At 37.1% G+C, this 18,031-nt stretch overlaps 1 protein-coding gene across 1 annotated transcript; it reads right to left on the minus strand.

The window, feature by feature from the left end:
• Positions 1–1,068: 1,068 nt before the first annotated feature.
• LOC128990106 (26S proteasome regulatory subunit 7-like) lies at positions 1,069–15,411 on the minus strand. The gene is made up of 9 exons (XM_054412358.1): positions 15,017–15,411; positions 12,747–12,784; positions 9,762–9,843; positions 8,867–9,098; positions 4,605–4,773; positions 4,014–4,178; positions 2,899–3,090; positions 2,048–2,243; positions 1,069–1,322 (listed from the first exon to the last, which is right to left on the minus strand). Exons 1-9 carry the CDS (start codon positions 15,396–15,398, stop codon positions 1,165–1,167), a joined length of 1,614 nt encoding a protein of 537 aa, XP_054268333.1. The 5' UTR covers positions 15,399–15,411; the 3' UTR covers positions 1,069–1,164.
• Positions 15,412–18,031: the final 2,620 nt, after the last annotated feature.

The following is an 18,031-nucleotide window of genomic DNA, read 5'->3' on the forward strand; positions in this document are numbered from 1 at the left end:
TGTCATTAAAATAGATGATTTAACAAAATATCCTATTCAGTTTGTTTAGTTTCAAATTTTTATCAGTAAAAGTTAAATTAATAATAAAATATCAAACATTGTTTTTTTTTTATAAATAAACTGTAAACATCGTATATAGTAGTAGTTTTCAAAGTAGGAACACGATGAGAATACAGAATGTTTTACTTGAGAACAATGTTTTACTTCCTGTACTTTACCCTCAGTAGTTTTCACTCAGCAATTTTCCCCAGTACTTTTTCCTCACACTTTTACCCCAGTACTTTTCACTCATCACTTATACCCCAGTGCTTTTCACTCAGCACTTTTTCCCCAGTACTTTTCCCTCAGGGCTTTTACACCAGTACTTTTCAACAAATTCTCTCAGGACAATGTGCAGGGTGAATTCCCCAGCTATCCTTGGAATCGTTCCCCCTTCCACTCCTTGTTTCAGTGGACCGTATATAATATTTCTGTTTTAGGATGGGCAATTCGAGTCAAAAGCTGAAGAAGAGAGGTCAGCAGGTTAAGATCGACAGACTGCGCTACAAGACTTCTTGCCTTGAGACGTCGCTACAGGGACATCCGTGGAAGCACCGGACACAACCGCGTTGCTGAGGTCTGCTACCCTACGAGTCTATATCGCTTGTTGGAGCCAGACAGCCGACGGAGAGAGGTCAGCAGGTCGAGATCCACAGACTGCGCTACAAGACCTATTACTTTGGTTGACGTCGCTACAGAGACATCTCATCAACGTTGCATAGCAACGCTGGTGGCGCTGCCTACGAATTGACAGGCAAAGCTCTCTCCGATTAATTAACGCTTTTTACCATGCGGTTGGCATTCTGGGTTATAGTAGTATGTTTTCTGTGTCGTAACGCAGCACATCACCGCACGTTATTTGCTATTCGTCAGACCGAAATATTTTAAAGCCAATCATCCGGCAATCGGGTTCGTACGACGCTGCGCCGCACCAGGGCGACGCCTGCCATTGACGGACAGCAACGAATGTGTTAACTAAGTCACTAAGCAAGAGCTTAAAAAAATTATAAATTAATAAACTAACACAAATTTGTTTAAATTTAATTTTTATTAAATATGAAAAGAGCTCAACTTAACACATATCCAAATTTATTAAATAAATTGTTACAGAACAGAAATCTTCTATTAGTTGTAGGTCATGTAGCGAGGAGTGGCTGAGAATTTGGCGTAAGACTTGATAACTTTGTTAACAGCCTCGAGGAAATCTTTCTCCGTGGCGACTTTCCTACGAGCTCGAATTGCGAACATGCCTGCTTCCGTACAAACGGATCGAATCTCAGCACCTGAAAATAAACAAGCATTGTAAAAAAGAGTAATTTTTATAAAAATCTCAACGAATACAAAAAAAGAAAAAAATCAATGTTCAATGTGTTCATCAAACACTCATACTTCATTCAGCTTCTCCATGAATCAAGTCTGCGTTTTTGTCTTAAAGAAATAATAAATTATAAGAACATCCTGATAAGTTGGGGTTTACGTACAACTTAACTGCATCTGCAATCAAGATATTGTGTTGTTATTCATATGTGTTTGAGAACATGGTATTAGAATATTATTTGTTTAGTTTTTGTTGGTAAACATTCTGAATCTTAATTTATTGTGAAAGCTACCTAATAAAGTATTTGTCTTGTTAAAACTATATTTTAATTTAACTTACGATAACACTACAGATATATCCCCATTTATCAAACATGTGCTCATTTATCAAAGATGGTAAAAGTACTGCAAGAAAGGGTAAAAACTGATATTTAATAGACGACTATCAGAACAGATCTATGTTTTGCTTGGCGCCGAACTTCTAAAATCGATATTGCAGAAAATGAAGATCATAGAAAACACATTTGGATAATTAACATTCGGTTAACCAACTACACCACATATAAATTACCAATGAACAAGTTTAGCTGAAGATAAAATATAGGCGCAATAAGTTTACAAACTCAATACCTTCCCATCGCTGGCCTAATAACAAATGTACGAGGTTGTATTTAGTGATTTGTTCACTTACCCGTACTGTTGGGGCAAAGTCTAGCAAGAAGCTCAAATCTGATGTCTCTCTCAACGCTCATTGATCTAGCATGGATTTTGAAAATGTGTGTTCGGCCCTCAAGATCAGGCAGACCAAACTCCACTTTGCGGTCGAGACGACCGGGCCTCATCAGAGCAGGGTCCAGGGTATCGGGTCTGTTGGTGGCCATGAGCACCTGCAGAGGAACATGACACATTCCAGTGAAGTGGTCTAAGTGAAGTGAATGGTTAAACTATATAGGCCACTAGTTATAGATGTATTGTTTTTAGTTTTCAAATAAAATAAAAATATAAAAATTATGTTTCAGATGGTACTGACGTTATTGGAGTGCCATTTAGTGTTTTACAATAATTTGAGGTATGTGGGCAGTGTTTGGCTTAATTGACGAGCTACTATAAATTTATTTCTTTACAACTCGATCCTGCAGCTGTATACCAGAGCTGTACACTAATCCAAACTAATCGGGACTTGACCCTGTGAATATATTCTAAATAACTAAATTCTAATAACTAAATTCTTCCAATTAGCTAGAAATGTAGTGAAATTGTAAACAAATTTGTAATGGGTATTTTCAACAAATGACCATTTTATTGCTCACCATATAGGCAATACGTCGTCTCTAGTGGGACAGATAGAAAAAATGAAATAAGATATCATGAATAAAATATTCAGAAATATCTGAGAAGTACTAGATTCTGAAAGATTTGTATAGTATTTATATGAAGCAACAAAGAATGTAAGAAAATGAACAAAGAGAAGGAAATAATGCAACTAAGCTACATAATGTGAATTGTGCAAAAACCATATCATGATGGAGTGGAAAAATTAACCTTGATATTTCCACGGGGATCAAACCCATCCAGTTGGTTGATCAGCTCCAACATTGTCCGTTGGACCTCGTTGTCTCCACCTGCACCATCGTCAAACCTGGCCCCTCCGATGGCGTCAATCTCATCGAAGAAGATCAGGCAAGCCTTCTTGCTGCGAGCCATCTCAAACAACTCCCTCACCATCCTGGCTCCCTAGGATTAAAAATAATTGTTGTTAATTTGAGCTAATTAATTATTATTTCAAAAGGATTTCTAACTACAGTAGACTCCCTCTTATCTGGACACCTTTTAACCAGACATCAGATTAACCGGACTACACTCGGCGGAAATGACATCTCTTTAACTGGATAATTTTTAACAGCACATCGGTTCAACCGGACTAGATCAGCAGGAAGTGGGCGATTCTGAAACAACTGTTCTCGTGGGAAAGATTTGAGACCAGTGATAACGTGTCTAAATACAATGCTCTCCTAAATTTAAGTCAAATACTGTATTCAGTATGCATTTAAACGGTCCGTTTTAACGAGTTTTTGGGGACGTTGGTCTAACCGGAAAAACTGTGATCCTAAATAGCCTCGGTCCGAAGGAGTCCAGATAAGAGGGAGTCTACTGTACATGATTTTGCATTAATCTTTCTTAACCCATTGACAAATTAAAATTTGATTCTTTACTTTTTTTTATGCCGAGTTTTGAGTGCAATCCTTAATAAACCCCCTAATGCTGCAAACTTCAAACCAAGCCGAACATAATTTATTTACAGTGCGCCTTCTTTACCAAAGCCACACATTTAGCAAGCTCAATGTATTGGCATGTACGGGATTCGAAACTTTGCATGTAGAATGACTTCAACGACTCACTCATGCCACTATCGGCCGAACGGATTGATTGCCAGTAAAAGCACTTGACAACACTAGCGCTCATAGGTTAATTCGTACTACTCAAGGGCCAGTGGGATAGCAATGAGACTATCTCGAGGCAAAATGCAATGGGGGCTACACAGTACACACCCAATTCGTCAATGGGTTTAAAAGGAAGTAACCTAAAACGCTAAAACAAAATATTTGAATTTTACAGGTATGAGAAAATGCAGATGTTTAAAATCAAAGAACGCTTACCTCGCCGACATATTTCTGCACCAACTCGGAGCCGATGACTCTGATGAAGCAAGCGTCAGTTCTGTTAGCGACTGCTCGCGCACAGAGTGTCTTGCCAGTGCCAGGTGGCCCAAATAGCAAGACTCCCTTGGGGGGCTCAATACCCAAGTTGACAAACTTCTCTGGCTGTAAAAAAGGTAAAGCAGAGTAAATAACAGTAACAAGTAAACTTGATTGTGTTATTTAAGCATTGTTATTTAGGCATTTTTTGAGCTATTTAAATATACGTATTAAGTTATAAACTATAATTATTTGCTATGTACAGTAGGCCTATTGTGGTAATAAATATTGACGGCATGAATATTAAATCAGTTACTTATGCTAATGATACTCATCGGTACGGAGACATCGACCCCAGAGCTGCTATCACACTACCGAGTCCGTACCAATGACGTTGCACGCCTGTATGCCTACACTCGCTCCGCTTGTAGCGGGGACGCTACAGCACCATCTTTGTCCAACCTTGTGCTCTATCCCTAGTTTTTTTTTTTTTTTTTTTTTTTTTTTTTTTAAGAGGTTGGCGGCTTCTTTTAGACAATATACAATACTCACATGCAGTAGAGGAGTCTCCACAACCTCACGCAACTTCTCTATCTGCTCCTTGCATCCTCCAACATCACTGTATGTGACATCAGGCTTCTCTTCCACCTGCATCATTGTAACTGTAGGGTCGATCTTAGGCGGCAGCGGAATGTGGATCTGGTACTTGTTCCTGTCCACTCTGTAACATTTCAACAATCAACAAGTTTTTTCCCCATATAGTGGGCCCTAACCCATCAGATTAAGAGTCCTTCGAGCCCAGACGTTTTTACTCGTAAAAAAATTAAAAACAACAAAGAAAATTTCTAATCCCACAGTGCACTAGATATTTAAATTACAATCACTCTGGTATCTGAACAAATATTTTGAGATGGTAAATAACTTTTCAGCGGCTGTTTGAAATTGATGAAATTTACATTGTTCTTGGCGAGCGAATCCAAGATGGCTGTTAGCTTTCATGGACTCCCCTGGAAAAAAATTCAAATATGTATAATCCCAGTGTCCTAAATACTTAAACTATAACCACTTTGGTGTTTGAAAAAATATGTTTGGATGATAAATAACTCTTCAGCAGCTGTTTGAAATTATCCATGATGGTCGCTAGCCTCCAAGCACTCTTGAACATCGCACCAAGACAGTAACAAGATAGTACTGTAATAAAAGTAAAGTCTATCTAAATAGCAAGTAGGAACAGCAAAATAGATTAATAAAACAATAAAACTAAGAAAAGATGTCAAAATAGGTACAAATAGTCAAATAAATTAATTGACACTTCTGGAAATATCACATTCAAGTCTTTAATGAGTAAAATGCATGACTGGTAAGCCAATCATAAATTTTATTCCTAAATGCTTTTAAATTAAATAGCTACAAAAATGTTTAATATTCTAGAATTTTGAAAAAACTATATTTATTTATTGATATTAGTGACTCTTTGTTATTGTTGTTTTGTTATTGTTTTGCTAATCTTGAAATGGGTAAAACTTATTCTTTAGCAGTTCTAGTTTCATGATCATGAATGTCGTCACCTTCTGCATCCAATAGCCAATGATGTCACCAAAAAAAAAACGAAAATCTGCAATATTTTCTTTTGTAGCAATTTTAATTAAATTGTTGAAAATCAAAATCTTACCATCATCCCTAAGCTTTAATCCTTCACTTGACACTGATTTTTTCTGTTCCAGCGCATTGCATACCACATCGAATTGTGAACTTATACCTGTATATCTCTCTCCTACTCATGATGTCTTAGTTACAGTGCATATCTTGAGATGTTGAGTGGACAAGCATTGTTTGTCTAATCTCTTATATTAATACGTGAGGGCTGTTTTTGTGCCATGCAAAACATAGCTCAACAGCTGAGATTTGTCATAACATTAACTCGTAAAAAAATTTAAAACAACAAAGAAAATTTCTAATCTAAGTGGTTGTTGGCCTGGGGGCTAGAATGTAGTGTTGGTTTCGGTGCGGGCGGGACGGGTTTGATTCCCAGCACATCCACAAAATATTCAATGGGTTCCTCCTACGTTATTTCTGGACCGATTTTAATGTTTGAGGTGTCAAATAATTTGTCTCAATTCGTAGTTTTGCATAAAGGTTTTAGAATTTAAAAACTCTTACCCATAAGGGCACGAGACGCTCTCAAAGGTCGCATTTTCCCCATAAGAATTTACATTGAAAACAAATTTAAAAACAAAAATAGCTGTAGGCCTATATAAAAAGAAACTCACCAGCTTTTCGGGAGTATAGATGTTTGTAATATTTAGGAGGTTATAGACAAATCTAAACACAGTCAAATCAGTTTTGTTGGAAGAACAGACAATTTTTTGAGTTTAAAGGAGAAATAATGAAAACAGGAGGAGGAGACAATTAATAGGAAATCTTATACGTATGAGAAGAGTAGAGAAGAGGCCTGGTCTCACAGTAAGGAATCCAGGTAGGTACACGATCACTTGGGGAGAGGAATAATTTTTGCCAGTAGGCCTAATGGTAAGCAACTTATTTTGGAAGTACAGTCCAACCTCAGTATAACGAATCTGAAGGGACCGAACTGAATATTCGTTATATCAAGGATTTCGTTAATAAAATGAGGTTCGTTGTATAGAGGTTAGGTTTGCAGGAATTTCGCTAAGTCGAGGTTCAGAACCAGCGTCGGTCAATATAGGTCGGGATTTGACCTCATTAAAATACAATTAAAGTAGCATAGGCTACGCTACAATACTTTACAGTACTGTGTTTACATTGTACAGTAGAACCTAAATTATCCGGCAAAATAAAGGGGAGGGATCTTGAATATTGCGCAATCATGACAATGGCATTGACCTTGGTACAAGTTAAAAACTGTTAGTTAAAAATCACACTGTATTGCGTAGTCATAAACCATGTAAAGAACAAAACAAACCGGTAGAAAGTTTTGTAAGCTACTGCTCGCGATAGGCCGGTAGGCTACTTACAGTACAGTACTGATTTATCACAACAGAGGAATGTCAATAATAATCATTAACTATAGCATTGGTGTTGCTAGTTGAAACAAATTGTATTGAAAACAATAAATTATTAGATAAGTCATGATAAAAGTTTATAATCATAGCCAACTTAAGGATAATAAAAACACTCGTAAAATGAATGTTAAGATAATGATGTTGCTATACTTTCTCTTTGGTTTTGTTTTTATATTCTAATCTTAGTTTTCTCTTTATCAAAAAATTGTAAAATTCACCATAGTTATCCCATATTGCCCAATCACAGCTCACTAAACATTACGTCGTCATCAGTCCTCAGTGAATGAAATCAGTTCTCAGTTGCAACATAGCGCGCGCAGCGACAGCAGACAAAGATGTAAAACGGAGCAGACGAATGTTAAGGCGGGTTACACACCGGTGTCGCGGATATGATGTCGCCGATATTTTTCGTGTCCGCGACATGCCCCTCGAAAACCAACCTATGTTATCTTATGGATGTTATCATATTTTTTTACACACCAGTGTCGCGGACACGTTGTCTGCGACTCGTGTCGCAGACGCGTGTCTCGAGCGAACCAACCGGTCGGTGTTTGGACAGACATGTCTCGTGTCTCTTGGGCCCGCGCATGCGCAGAACACGTTTCTAGTAGTTTCGGCGCTGTCACTTGGTCTTGGTACTTCTGTTTTGTTTTGTGAGTTGAGTGGTGGGTTTACTCGAGTGGTGGTTATATTATACTAGAGTCAATGTGAATTGACTGGACAACTGATTATCCTTCCAATAAGGATGGGTCCAGAACTCTCTTCTCACATTTACTCTTCGTCGTCGTCTTCGTCTCCGTAGCATCAGCAGCAACAACACACCATCTTCTTCAGAGGATGACATTATTGAAACTGGTGAAAAACTGAACTGATTCCCTCTCATGTCGCCAGCACGTGTCCCTTCTCCCATGGTTGCATTTTATTACATGTCGCAGACATCATGTCCGCGACATCAGAAATATCGGCGACATCATATCCGCGACACCGGTGTGTAACCCGCCTTAGCGCAAGCGATGACGTGACCTTTCCATTTCATTTGATAAAGAAACAGATTTTCCCAAAACAATAATTGGGTGGGGGATTTGTTATATCGAGGGAAAGACGTAGACAATTCGTTATGCAGAGGTTAAATTCGCAATGTAGAGGTTCTGACAATGATAAATTCGTTATATTGAGGTGTCTTATTTTAGCTGAAATCACGAAAAATTCGTTAAATCAAGGTCGTTGTTATGGTTTGTTCGTTATGTAGAGGTAAAATATACATTGTGTCTTATGGAGAGTTCTAGGGGATTAAAAAAAATTCGTTATATCGAGGAATTCGTTATATCGAGGTTCGTTATATCAAGGTTAGACTGTAAAAAAAAACTATGAAGAATATACCTACACATTATGTTGTCACAGTGGTAAAGTAAACCTACCTAAAGTCAGATCAAATAAATACATGCAAGAAATGTTTACTGGTAACAGCTTTAAGTCGGGAAACATTTGTAGAAAACGCTAAAAAATAAGGCCGGGTCCAAAAAATGCTAAAATATTTTTACAAGAAGTGTTTATTATTTCAATTAGTTACATAAGCATTTAGTCAGGTCTTTTAAACTAATCGAAAATTATGACTGTTATTACCGTAGTTTTAAAATAACTTCTGTATAATACCGGAACTAGACAATTGCTCGATTTCGAGCAACAGGTACACTAGTATTTCTTTTATTGTAGGTACTGATGCATCTCATGTAATAACACTACCAATTTATACTCAAGAACAACTTGACTCACCCGACTCTCATGCCTTCCTCGATGTCAGTTGGGGCGACTGAGTCGGCCAGGTCTACCACAAACTTGGCGAACTGTTTGACATTGATGATATACTTGGGGTCGTCAGAGTCTGCATTGATGATCTTGGTGCAGCGGGCGACCTGCAGAGGCTGTTCATTCTGAAGCGTCTGTTTGTCTGCGGCAAGGTCCCACAGGGCTGGAGGCGCCAGACCGGTGTCTGATTCTTTAATACCTGTGGCACAAATATATAGTGGATAAAATTATACTCTGTCCACAAAATGTAGGCTGTTTTAGTGAACGAAATCCATCCCCTCCACAGTCCACGTCTTGATCCTACCATTTAAACATAGCTCAACAGCTGAGATTTGTCAAAACATGGGTGTGTTGCTGCCTAGTGGTTAGCATCTTAAGACTTCGGTGCGGGAGGGACGGGTTCGATTTCCCAGCACATTCACAAAATATTTAATGGGTTTGGACCGTTTTCCCTTAAAAGGGTTTGATTTTACTTCATCACCAAAATGCCACTGACGTAGATACCAGCAAAAAAAGTCAATCAGCTGCAATGTATACATTAAGCAGAAAAAAGTGGTCGGGAACTTCCCCTCAAACCACCTAAATATTGTAATTACGGAGTATAGCGTTGAAAGCCACTTTTTAGTTTCTTTATCTTACCAGCACTGCTGGTGTATATAAATGTAATGAAATGGCTAACTAATGACTGAACACTAATACGTCAAACGACTTTGCTTTCAGCCAGCTTTTAGATGTTAATTTTGAACCGAAAACAGCACACCCCAGTCTTTAAAGGTAGGTAAAAAGCAAGGTTGAACGTAAGGAATCAAATTCATTAAGTTTTAAAGGTTAATTTAATTGTATTCTATTTGATTTTGCTTACCAGTCAACTCGTTGACTCTCTTGATCACCGTTTGTATGTCATCTTCAACCACCTTCACACTCTTGGTGTATTGGCCTTGACCCTACAAAAAGTTTGAACTATTGTAACATATTTTTGTCAAGAAATCACTTTCAATGCCTTATCAAAAAGAAATAGATAAGTTATGGAAAATTTGATTAAATATGTAAATGCTATATTTTATTTCAACCTTAAGTTATGTATTTTAAATCAAACATCCTTAACAAAAGCCAAGTTTTGATTCATCTTCAATGTTAAATGCATTCTCATGACAATAGAAACATATAGGCCTACAATAGATCTCCTGATATCCCGCCTCGGTTTAACCGGCCCTCAGTTTATCTGGCCACTTCTTAGACATTTAATTATTATCTAAAAAATAAATAATTGTTTATCCGTTTATTTGGTTATCTGGTCAGATTGTTATCCACCCAAGGGCCGGGTTCCGAGATGGCTGGATATGAGGGATTCTAGGCTACTGTATATAAATATTTTACCCAAAGATGTTTTATGAATATTGTGTAAGAAAGGGATTAACCCTGTACTGTAATAGATGAGTGAACGAAGTGAACGAATCTATGTATCGTGTATAGCGGAGTCGGAGAAAAGTTGTCCGCTTGTCTGTGAGTCCGTGAGTGTGTTCGCGTCAAATCTCAAGAACCATTGCACTTATAGCGTTCAAATTTTGCACTCATAATTATGACACCAGTGGGAATACCCCATTAAAATTCTAGACGATTCCGCTCAGTAGTAATTATAAAACCCTAAAAAAACATTTTTAAATTCGTCCCATAAGAATAACATTAGAAGCTACCTTCTTCTTCTTTTTATTTGTTTACGTTTTGCGATCAACAATTTTGTCGTCTACTTAAGACAGAGAGAACGACTTATCCTCTAAGCTCTTTCATTCATGGAGTAAAAATTTTGACGTTTATGAATATATATGACATCATAATTTCACAACTTTCAGAATAATAAATTGAACTTTTACTATATTAGTCGGCAGTTATACAGTTTTGTGTTCAGGTCAATTCACATTTGCACTACAATACAAATGTATATATTTAGTACTAAGCAGCTATTTACTTAATTCAATTTAATGTTGGCATTTACTATTAAATAGTCAAAGATGTTACTCCATTTTTATACTAAAAAAATGCTATGCGAAGAGGGGGAAACAGGTCCACGACGTAGGAAGTGGTGAAGGAAGTAGTCGAGGTGAACAGTCTCAGTCTGGAGTGTGGGAACCCTTTGTGACAGTTAGAATAATGTACCTGCAATACTAAAATACTATGGGAAGGGAGGGAAACAGGTCCACGACGGAGGAAGTGGTGAAGGAAGTAGTCGAGGTGAACAGTCTCAGTCTGGAGTGTGGGAACCCTTTGTGACAGTTAGAATAATGTACCTGCAATACTAAAATACTATGGGAAGGGAGGGAAACAGGTCCACGACGGAGGAAGTGATAAAGGAAGTAGTCAAGGCGAGGGTCCGGAGTATGGGAAGCCTTTGTGACAGTTAAAATAATGTATCTGGAATTCTCAAAATGCCATAGGAAGGGATGGAAACAGGTCAACGACGATGGAAGTGGTAAAGGAAGTAGTCAAGGCGAGCAGTCCGGAGTGTGGGAACCCTTTGTTACAGTTAGAATAATGTATCTGCAATTCTGAAATGCTACGAGAAGGGAGGAAAACAGGTCTACGACGTAGGAAGTGGTGAATTAAATGAAGTGTTAAAGGATTTGAAATACTAAAATGCGATGGAAAGGGAGGGAAACAGGTCTACGACGTAAGAAGTGGTGAAGGAAGTAGTCAAGGCTAGCAGTCCGGAGTGTCGGAAACCTGTGTGACTGTTAGATTAATGTACCTGCAATACTAAAATGCTATGGGAAGGGAGGGAAACAGGTCCATGACGTAGGAAGTGATAAAGGAAGTAGTCAATGCGAGAAGTGCGGAGTGTGGAAACCCTTTGTGACAGTGGGATTTATGTATCTGCAATACTAAAATGCTATGAAAAGGTTGGGAAACAGGTCCACTACGTAGGAAGTGATGAAGGAAGTAGTCAAGGCAAGCAGTGTGGAGTGTGGGAACAGTTTGTGGCAGTTAGATTAATGTACATGCACTACTAAAATGCTGAGGGAAGGGTGGGAAACAGGTCCACGACGTAGGTAGTGGCGATGGAAGTGGTAAAGGCAAGCAGTTCGGAGTGTGGGAACCGTTTATGGCATTTAGATTCATTAGTTAGATAAACATATATTGGATTATTAATCATTTTTAGGTGATATAATAGCGCTATCGTTAGTATGTGTTATATATCATCATTATAAGCCATACGATATTTTTAAGAAGACTCATTTACACCGTGCTGTCGCAATTAGGTAAGTTAGATTCGTTCAGTTTGTTTTAGTTTTGTTTATGATAGGCCTCATAACGAATAAGGAAATAGGCTTCATTTAATCAAAAGACGTTTTGTACAGGAACGATGGATTTACCTCCTATCGATAACTGTTGGAAATCCATTACGTATATTACCAATGACTTTGGTTAAGTAATGGACGAGAAGTTAGGATTGTGTTGACTGAGATTTGGTTGATTTGCCTATACAAATAACACTGTGTTCACCAGTGACCCCGGTAAGTAGGCTAGGTGCGGGTGGACTCTTCCATTGTTGCGCTCACGTTCACTCATCCCATTACGCGCAGAATAAGCGTACTACTTGTGTTATTATAAACTTAAGTTAACTTAGTTAATGTGAAATACAAATGAAGGTACATGAAGGTACTAACTTGTATTAACTTAAATGTTTAAAAAAGTAAAGTTTCAGCATTGTTAACAAAATAGGCCTAGTAACAAAATATTTTGTTTTGTTTTAGGCAAAATTTTGTGAATTTTTGTAAGGTACCGGTACGTATTTTTTATAAGCCTAAGTTACCTATCTTATAGATTTCTTCAATACAAAACATTTACTCACGTAAGTTTTTAGGAGTGCTATATCAGCTTCGTCCAAAGCTAAAACATAAAAAAACATAAACATGAATTGAATATTAATGTAAATTAATCATAGTGTTTCTTAGACTAAGTTAACTTTTTAATCACAACACAGCACATGTCAACATCAGTAAATCTCAATAATCTCAATATTAAATATTGATTAGGGTAGGCTATATATCAACATTTCTGTTGTTGAGCAGGCTACCGGTACTTAATATAGTTAGGACCTATGTAAATTCTGTCATAAAGACACGTCTTTTACTACAAGCATTTGTTCACACTGTTCTAAACACATTTGTGGGTACAGTTTCTTAACTGGGCTACGCTAATATCGATTGAAACTAAGTTATTGATTGAAAATATTGATTAATAATCATTGTTTTTAACTATTTCAATTGTAAAATGAAACTGTCATAACCTAACCTAACTAACCAAACTTGCTGAAGATTAAAAAATCAAATGAAGGTTTACTAATCGAATCTATAGTTTCAATCGATATTAAGTTAGCGTAGCTCTGTTAAGAAACTGTACCCCAGCTGTGGCTACAAAATCGGATGTGTTGTATAATCATTAGACTATATATTAAAAAAAAAAGATAAGTTAAGATTAACTCAAATCCTACTAACTTATAGCTATAGCACATTTGATGAAAAGGTTCCTGATAAGTTATATAGTAACATAAAGCATTTATGGTATGTCATTCAAACCAGCTAGCTGTCTAATTTATTAGGATTCAACACTTAACTTACAAGATAATAAATACTTACAGCAGAACAAGTGTTATTTTAAAAACTCAACAAAGGCCTAGGACTACTAAGTCTTACAGCTCGTGACATCTAAGCTGGCACTTGGCCTATCGCTACTAGAACCTATTTCAAAAACATTATGTCCCGTCATGCGGGTTGCATCAACTGTCCTCGCGACCCATATGAAGGCGCTCAAGTACAATGCAAGGGGAGTCAACCCCGTGAGGCAATGGAAATGTTTGCAGTCCGGTCTTTTCCCTACCTCCACCCTCCTCCCGTCTACACTGCGCACGCTAGGCCAAGTGCCAGCTTAGGTGTCACGAGCTGTACTGTCAAAACTCAACAAGCTGTGTTTTTTGTTAAATATATATTTTGAGAAGATTGATGACCCTAAATAAATAAATAAATATATCTTTATTGTGAGTTGTGACATAAGCTAAACGTTTTACAGATTACGTAGCATAAGCTACAAAAACAGGTGACATTGTAATGTATCATTATAAGTGCCTAAAATTCTAAAAATAAACAAAGATTCTTAGAAATAATTATTTGGGTTATTTTATAAAACATGATATTTACTAATTTAAAAAAAAATTACCATCATTCAAAAAAATCATCAATAGGCCTACTGTAATATATTTTGTGTACAAGAAATGAGGCAAGGCGGCAAGGCTGCTTTTAAAAGACGTGTTGTTTATGAAATCTTCATATTTTGGTTGCAGTTTATTAAACAATTTCTTTCCCATATATTTTGGGGTTTTTTCTATTGGTTTTAATCGGTGAATTGGAAACTGAAAATCTTTTTTGAAACGGGTGTTAGGCCTATAGGCCTATGGGTGGTCAAAATTCTCCGCACATAAGTTTTCAAAATTTGACTGTAGGTACCATTAACTTAATAAGGATTTAAAAATGATTAAACTTGGTATACTGTCATTATATTAAGTTCTTTAAAAATTGGTCTACATGAATGTTTCCGTTTAGCAAATGTCATAATTCTTAAGTTTTTTTTTTACTTTAAAAATCTTTTCTATTTCTGATGAGAATCCCCAAAATTCAATCCCATAATGCAGTATTGAATAAAAATAGGCATTTATATCGTTAAACGTGTTTTCATATCTAAAATATTTCTCAAACAAAGCATTTGGAAACAGGCAGAATTATAAGCTTATGTAAAACGTTTTCATATGTTTTCAAGATGTTTTCAAAATGCCTTATTTCTTAAAAGAACATTCGCGGGTACACTCCAGGTCTAAACCAGGCCTAGTCATGTCAAGTAGGAAACAGCATGTTAGGTTACCTTTTCCCAGGCCTTGTCTGACTGAACTAAAATCTATTAGAAGAAGGATGTTACCAAAGACATTTGTACGCTTAGATATAAACATAACTTAATAAACTTCAAACGTATTGAATTTTAGTGAGGATACTTTTTACCAATCTTTGACTTTTGGATACCCTAACCTAAAAAGAGAGGCAGAAATTCTGGTGCAGATAATTGCATACGTACATTTGATTTCCTTTTCTTCCCCTTCTTTTTCATCCTTAGTTTTTCTCATATCATCACCTAAATAATCTGGCATTTTAAACCCTTTAAGAATACAGTAATGGCAAAATACTATACAATGACGATGCAAGTTCCTCTGATGCTGCTGTTGTTGTTGTTGTAGAGATGTGTCGCTGCAGCTGGAACTACATTTATCCACCGTTCCGAGAGTGGAACTCGTTCCACCGTTCCAAGCGGAACCACAATCCAGTTCCAGTTCCACTGGAACTACTTTTTCAGCTGCAGCTCGGTGGAACGATTTGAATGTAGTTCCGCACAAACAGCTGCAGCCTTTTTGTAAATTTTTAAAGATAAGTTCCGGAGTAACTGGATTTGTAAAACACATACAGTTACAACAAAACAGCTGCAGCTGGTTTATTAATACTCTCACTAAACATTAAGTTCTAGCCTGTGCAGCTGATGCGTTTTACATATTGGTCTATTGTAAACAAATGTTTGATTAAGGAGGATCAAGGAGGCCGTGGCTGGAAACAAGATCTCTCCTGTGAACCCTCCAGTTCTTTTAATCAGTTTTATTACGATTTTACGTTTTGTGCGACGAAATACTAGTGAATAAGTGAGATCTAAACATCTAAAACACAGTGAATAAATAAGTTTTGATTTATACGACAAATATCAAGTGTTAAAGTGACAAAACAAGTGACACCCTTTACAGGCCATAGGACACCCACCTCCATTTTTCAAACTCATTCTAAAATAACTACCATATTTAGAAATTGTTACCTACAGTCTATAAACATCTCAACAGTCAACACCAATCAAAAATCTATTTGAAAGCAAAAATTGATTAAGAAACAGTAATAAAACCAAATAACGTAAGAAATACAGAAACCTGACGCCATTTTGAATAGATGAAACTTAAAAGCAAGAAGTAAGAAGAAAAAACAGCTCTACCTCCAACCTAGCAGACAAAATCTGTCAGATTGAGAAGGCAACACAACAACAAGACACTGCACCAACCAACCATTAGTACTGTGAGCATTTCTATGTGTAGGAAAAGCAGGTATGTGGCACAAAATATTAAACTTAAACAATAAGTAGCCTAAATAAAAAATAGTAACAAAACTGCAACTTTTTTTTAGGAGAAAGAAAACAACTCTAGGTTAATAAAAAAAAAAAAATTGTAAAATTAAATAAATAAAAAAAAACTGAAAAACAAGTAGGAATCCAACAAGCCAAACCAAACCCCAAACCCAGCCAAAACACCCAGGCCTTAACCTTGAACCCACCTTTCCAACTTAACCAAATTCCTACATAAAAAAAAAAAAAAAAAAAATGTCTCCTACCTACCCCTGCAAAGTTTGCCAAAAAAACGTGGAGGAAAAACATGAAGCAGTCGAATGTGACTGTCAAAGCGGCTGGTACCACATTCAATGTGTCGGCATTACCAAAAAACAATATAGAGATCTTATAAATGATGACTTTGTATTCTCTTGGATATGTAAGACATGTTATAATCTTAAGCCAAAACTAGAAATAAGCCATGACAATGTGAATACTTCACAGACTAGCAAAACAGAGGACTCCAATGCACAGCCCGGAGAAAGCGAGAAGAAGGAAGAACAGAAAGCGACACAACTAAATAAAGTTATTGAAATACTGATGGAAGACATTAACACCTTGAAACACCAAATAAGCAAAGAAAAAGAAGAAAATGCTAGGCTCTCGGATGTGATAATTAAAAAAATGGAAGTGATCTTTAAACTAGAGGAAACCATCCGAGACATATGCCTTGAAGATGATTCCAAAAATTCCAACTCTACCCCAAAAATGGAAGAAGCACTGGAAACTAATAAAAATAATAGGCCTACAGGCCTACTGAACTTCTCAAACGTCACTAAAGGCCCAGGCCCAGTACAAAAAAAAGCTTCAAACAAAAACCCTCAAAACAAAAAGACACATCCAGATAAGTCTATGACCAAAAATATACACAAGCCTGAACAAAAACAAGTTGGCCAAAGAAACAGAAATAGGCCTACAGAAAATGACGATACACAGGAGACTGGATCCGACCAAAGGGAAAAATCTATAGAACAACCCCTAACCACAAACCCACCTAAAAGCAACAAAAAAACACTTGAAGTACTTCTATTGGGAGACTCCACACTACGTGCAGCCGCTAGCATGCTAAAAGCGTCACTGGGACGCACCATAGACAACAGAGTGAAACCAGGCGCAGTAATAAAAGACATTAGCCAACACATCAGCAGAGCACAATATCTTCCTGAAAAAGTGCTGATAAATATAGGCTCAAACAATGTTGGAACAGCTAAGACACCAAACCATGTGATGCGACCATTATGGTATGCTATAGAAGCAGGGAAAAAAAATTCTGTGAAGTAAAATGGTATGTAAACGGAATACTTCCCCGAGCAGATATAAGAGACAAGTACATCCATAACACAAACGAAGCACTAAAATTCATGTGTCAACAGTTAGGAGCAACATACATAGACACCTCACCAGCATCCGAAGAAAACTGCTACCAACCAGATGGAATACATCCAAACAGACTAGGAGCATTAACACTGGCGGAAATTATTGTGGAAGCCTTGGACTTAAAAACTGAAAACCCAACTCAGGACTCCCTACTGGAAACCTCTACTTCTACAATAATAAATCTCACCAATGAAGAACACACCCAAGACACACAAAGCCCGACACCTCAAAACCCAAACCCAGACTCAGAAAACACGGACAATAATCCAAAATCCCCATAGGAAAACGGAACACTCCCCACCCCACTCAGCCTAACTTGCACATACCAATACAAAAGCAAGAAAACAAAAAATAAACCTAACCTAAAGATATTCCAATTAAACATACAGCGAGGACTACACAAGAAGATAGAGAAACTTCTCATAGAAATAAGTACAGTAAGTCCCGAAATACTGATCATCACCGAACATGGAATGTCAAATGATATGCTTCAACAAACTCAAATTGAAGGATACATGC

Source organism: Macrosteles quadrilineatus, unplaced genomic scaffold (assembly GCF_028750875.1).
Source record: "Macrosteles quadrilineatus isolate MER2022 unplaced genomic scaffold, UCM_ALF_1.0 Scaffold_3__2_contigs__length_128488019, whole genome shotgun sequence".
Taxonomy (NCBI): Eukaryota; Metazoa; Arthropoda; class Insecta; order Hemiptera; family Cicadellidae; genus Macrosteles; species Macrosteles quadrilineatus.

What these genes read in the sequence shown, in the direction of transcription:
- LOC128990106 (XM_054412358.1), bottom strand. Translation starts at nt 15,398, where the DNA reads ATGTGTTTTACAAATCCAGTTACTCCGGAACTTATCTTTAAAAATTTA. An exon ending in GAGGAAGGCATGAGAGTCGG is followed by an intron (nt 4,774 to 8,866) that starts GTGAGTCAAGTT and finishes GAAATGTTACAG; the next exon opens with AGTGGACAGGAACAAGTACC. An exon ending in TGGAGACTCCTCTACTGCAT is followed by an intron (nt 4,179 to 4,604) that starts GTGAGTATTGTA and finishes CCTTTTTTACAG; the next exon opens with CCAGAGAAGTTTGTCAACTT.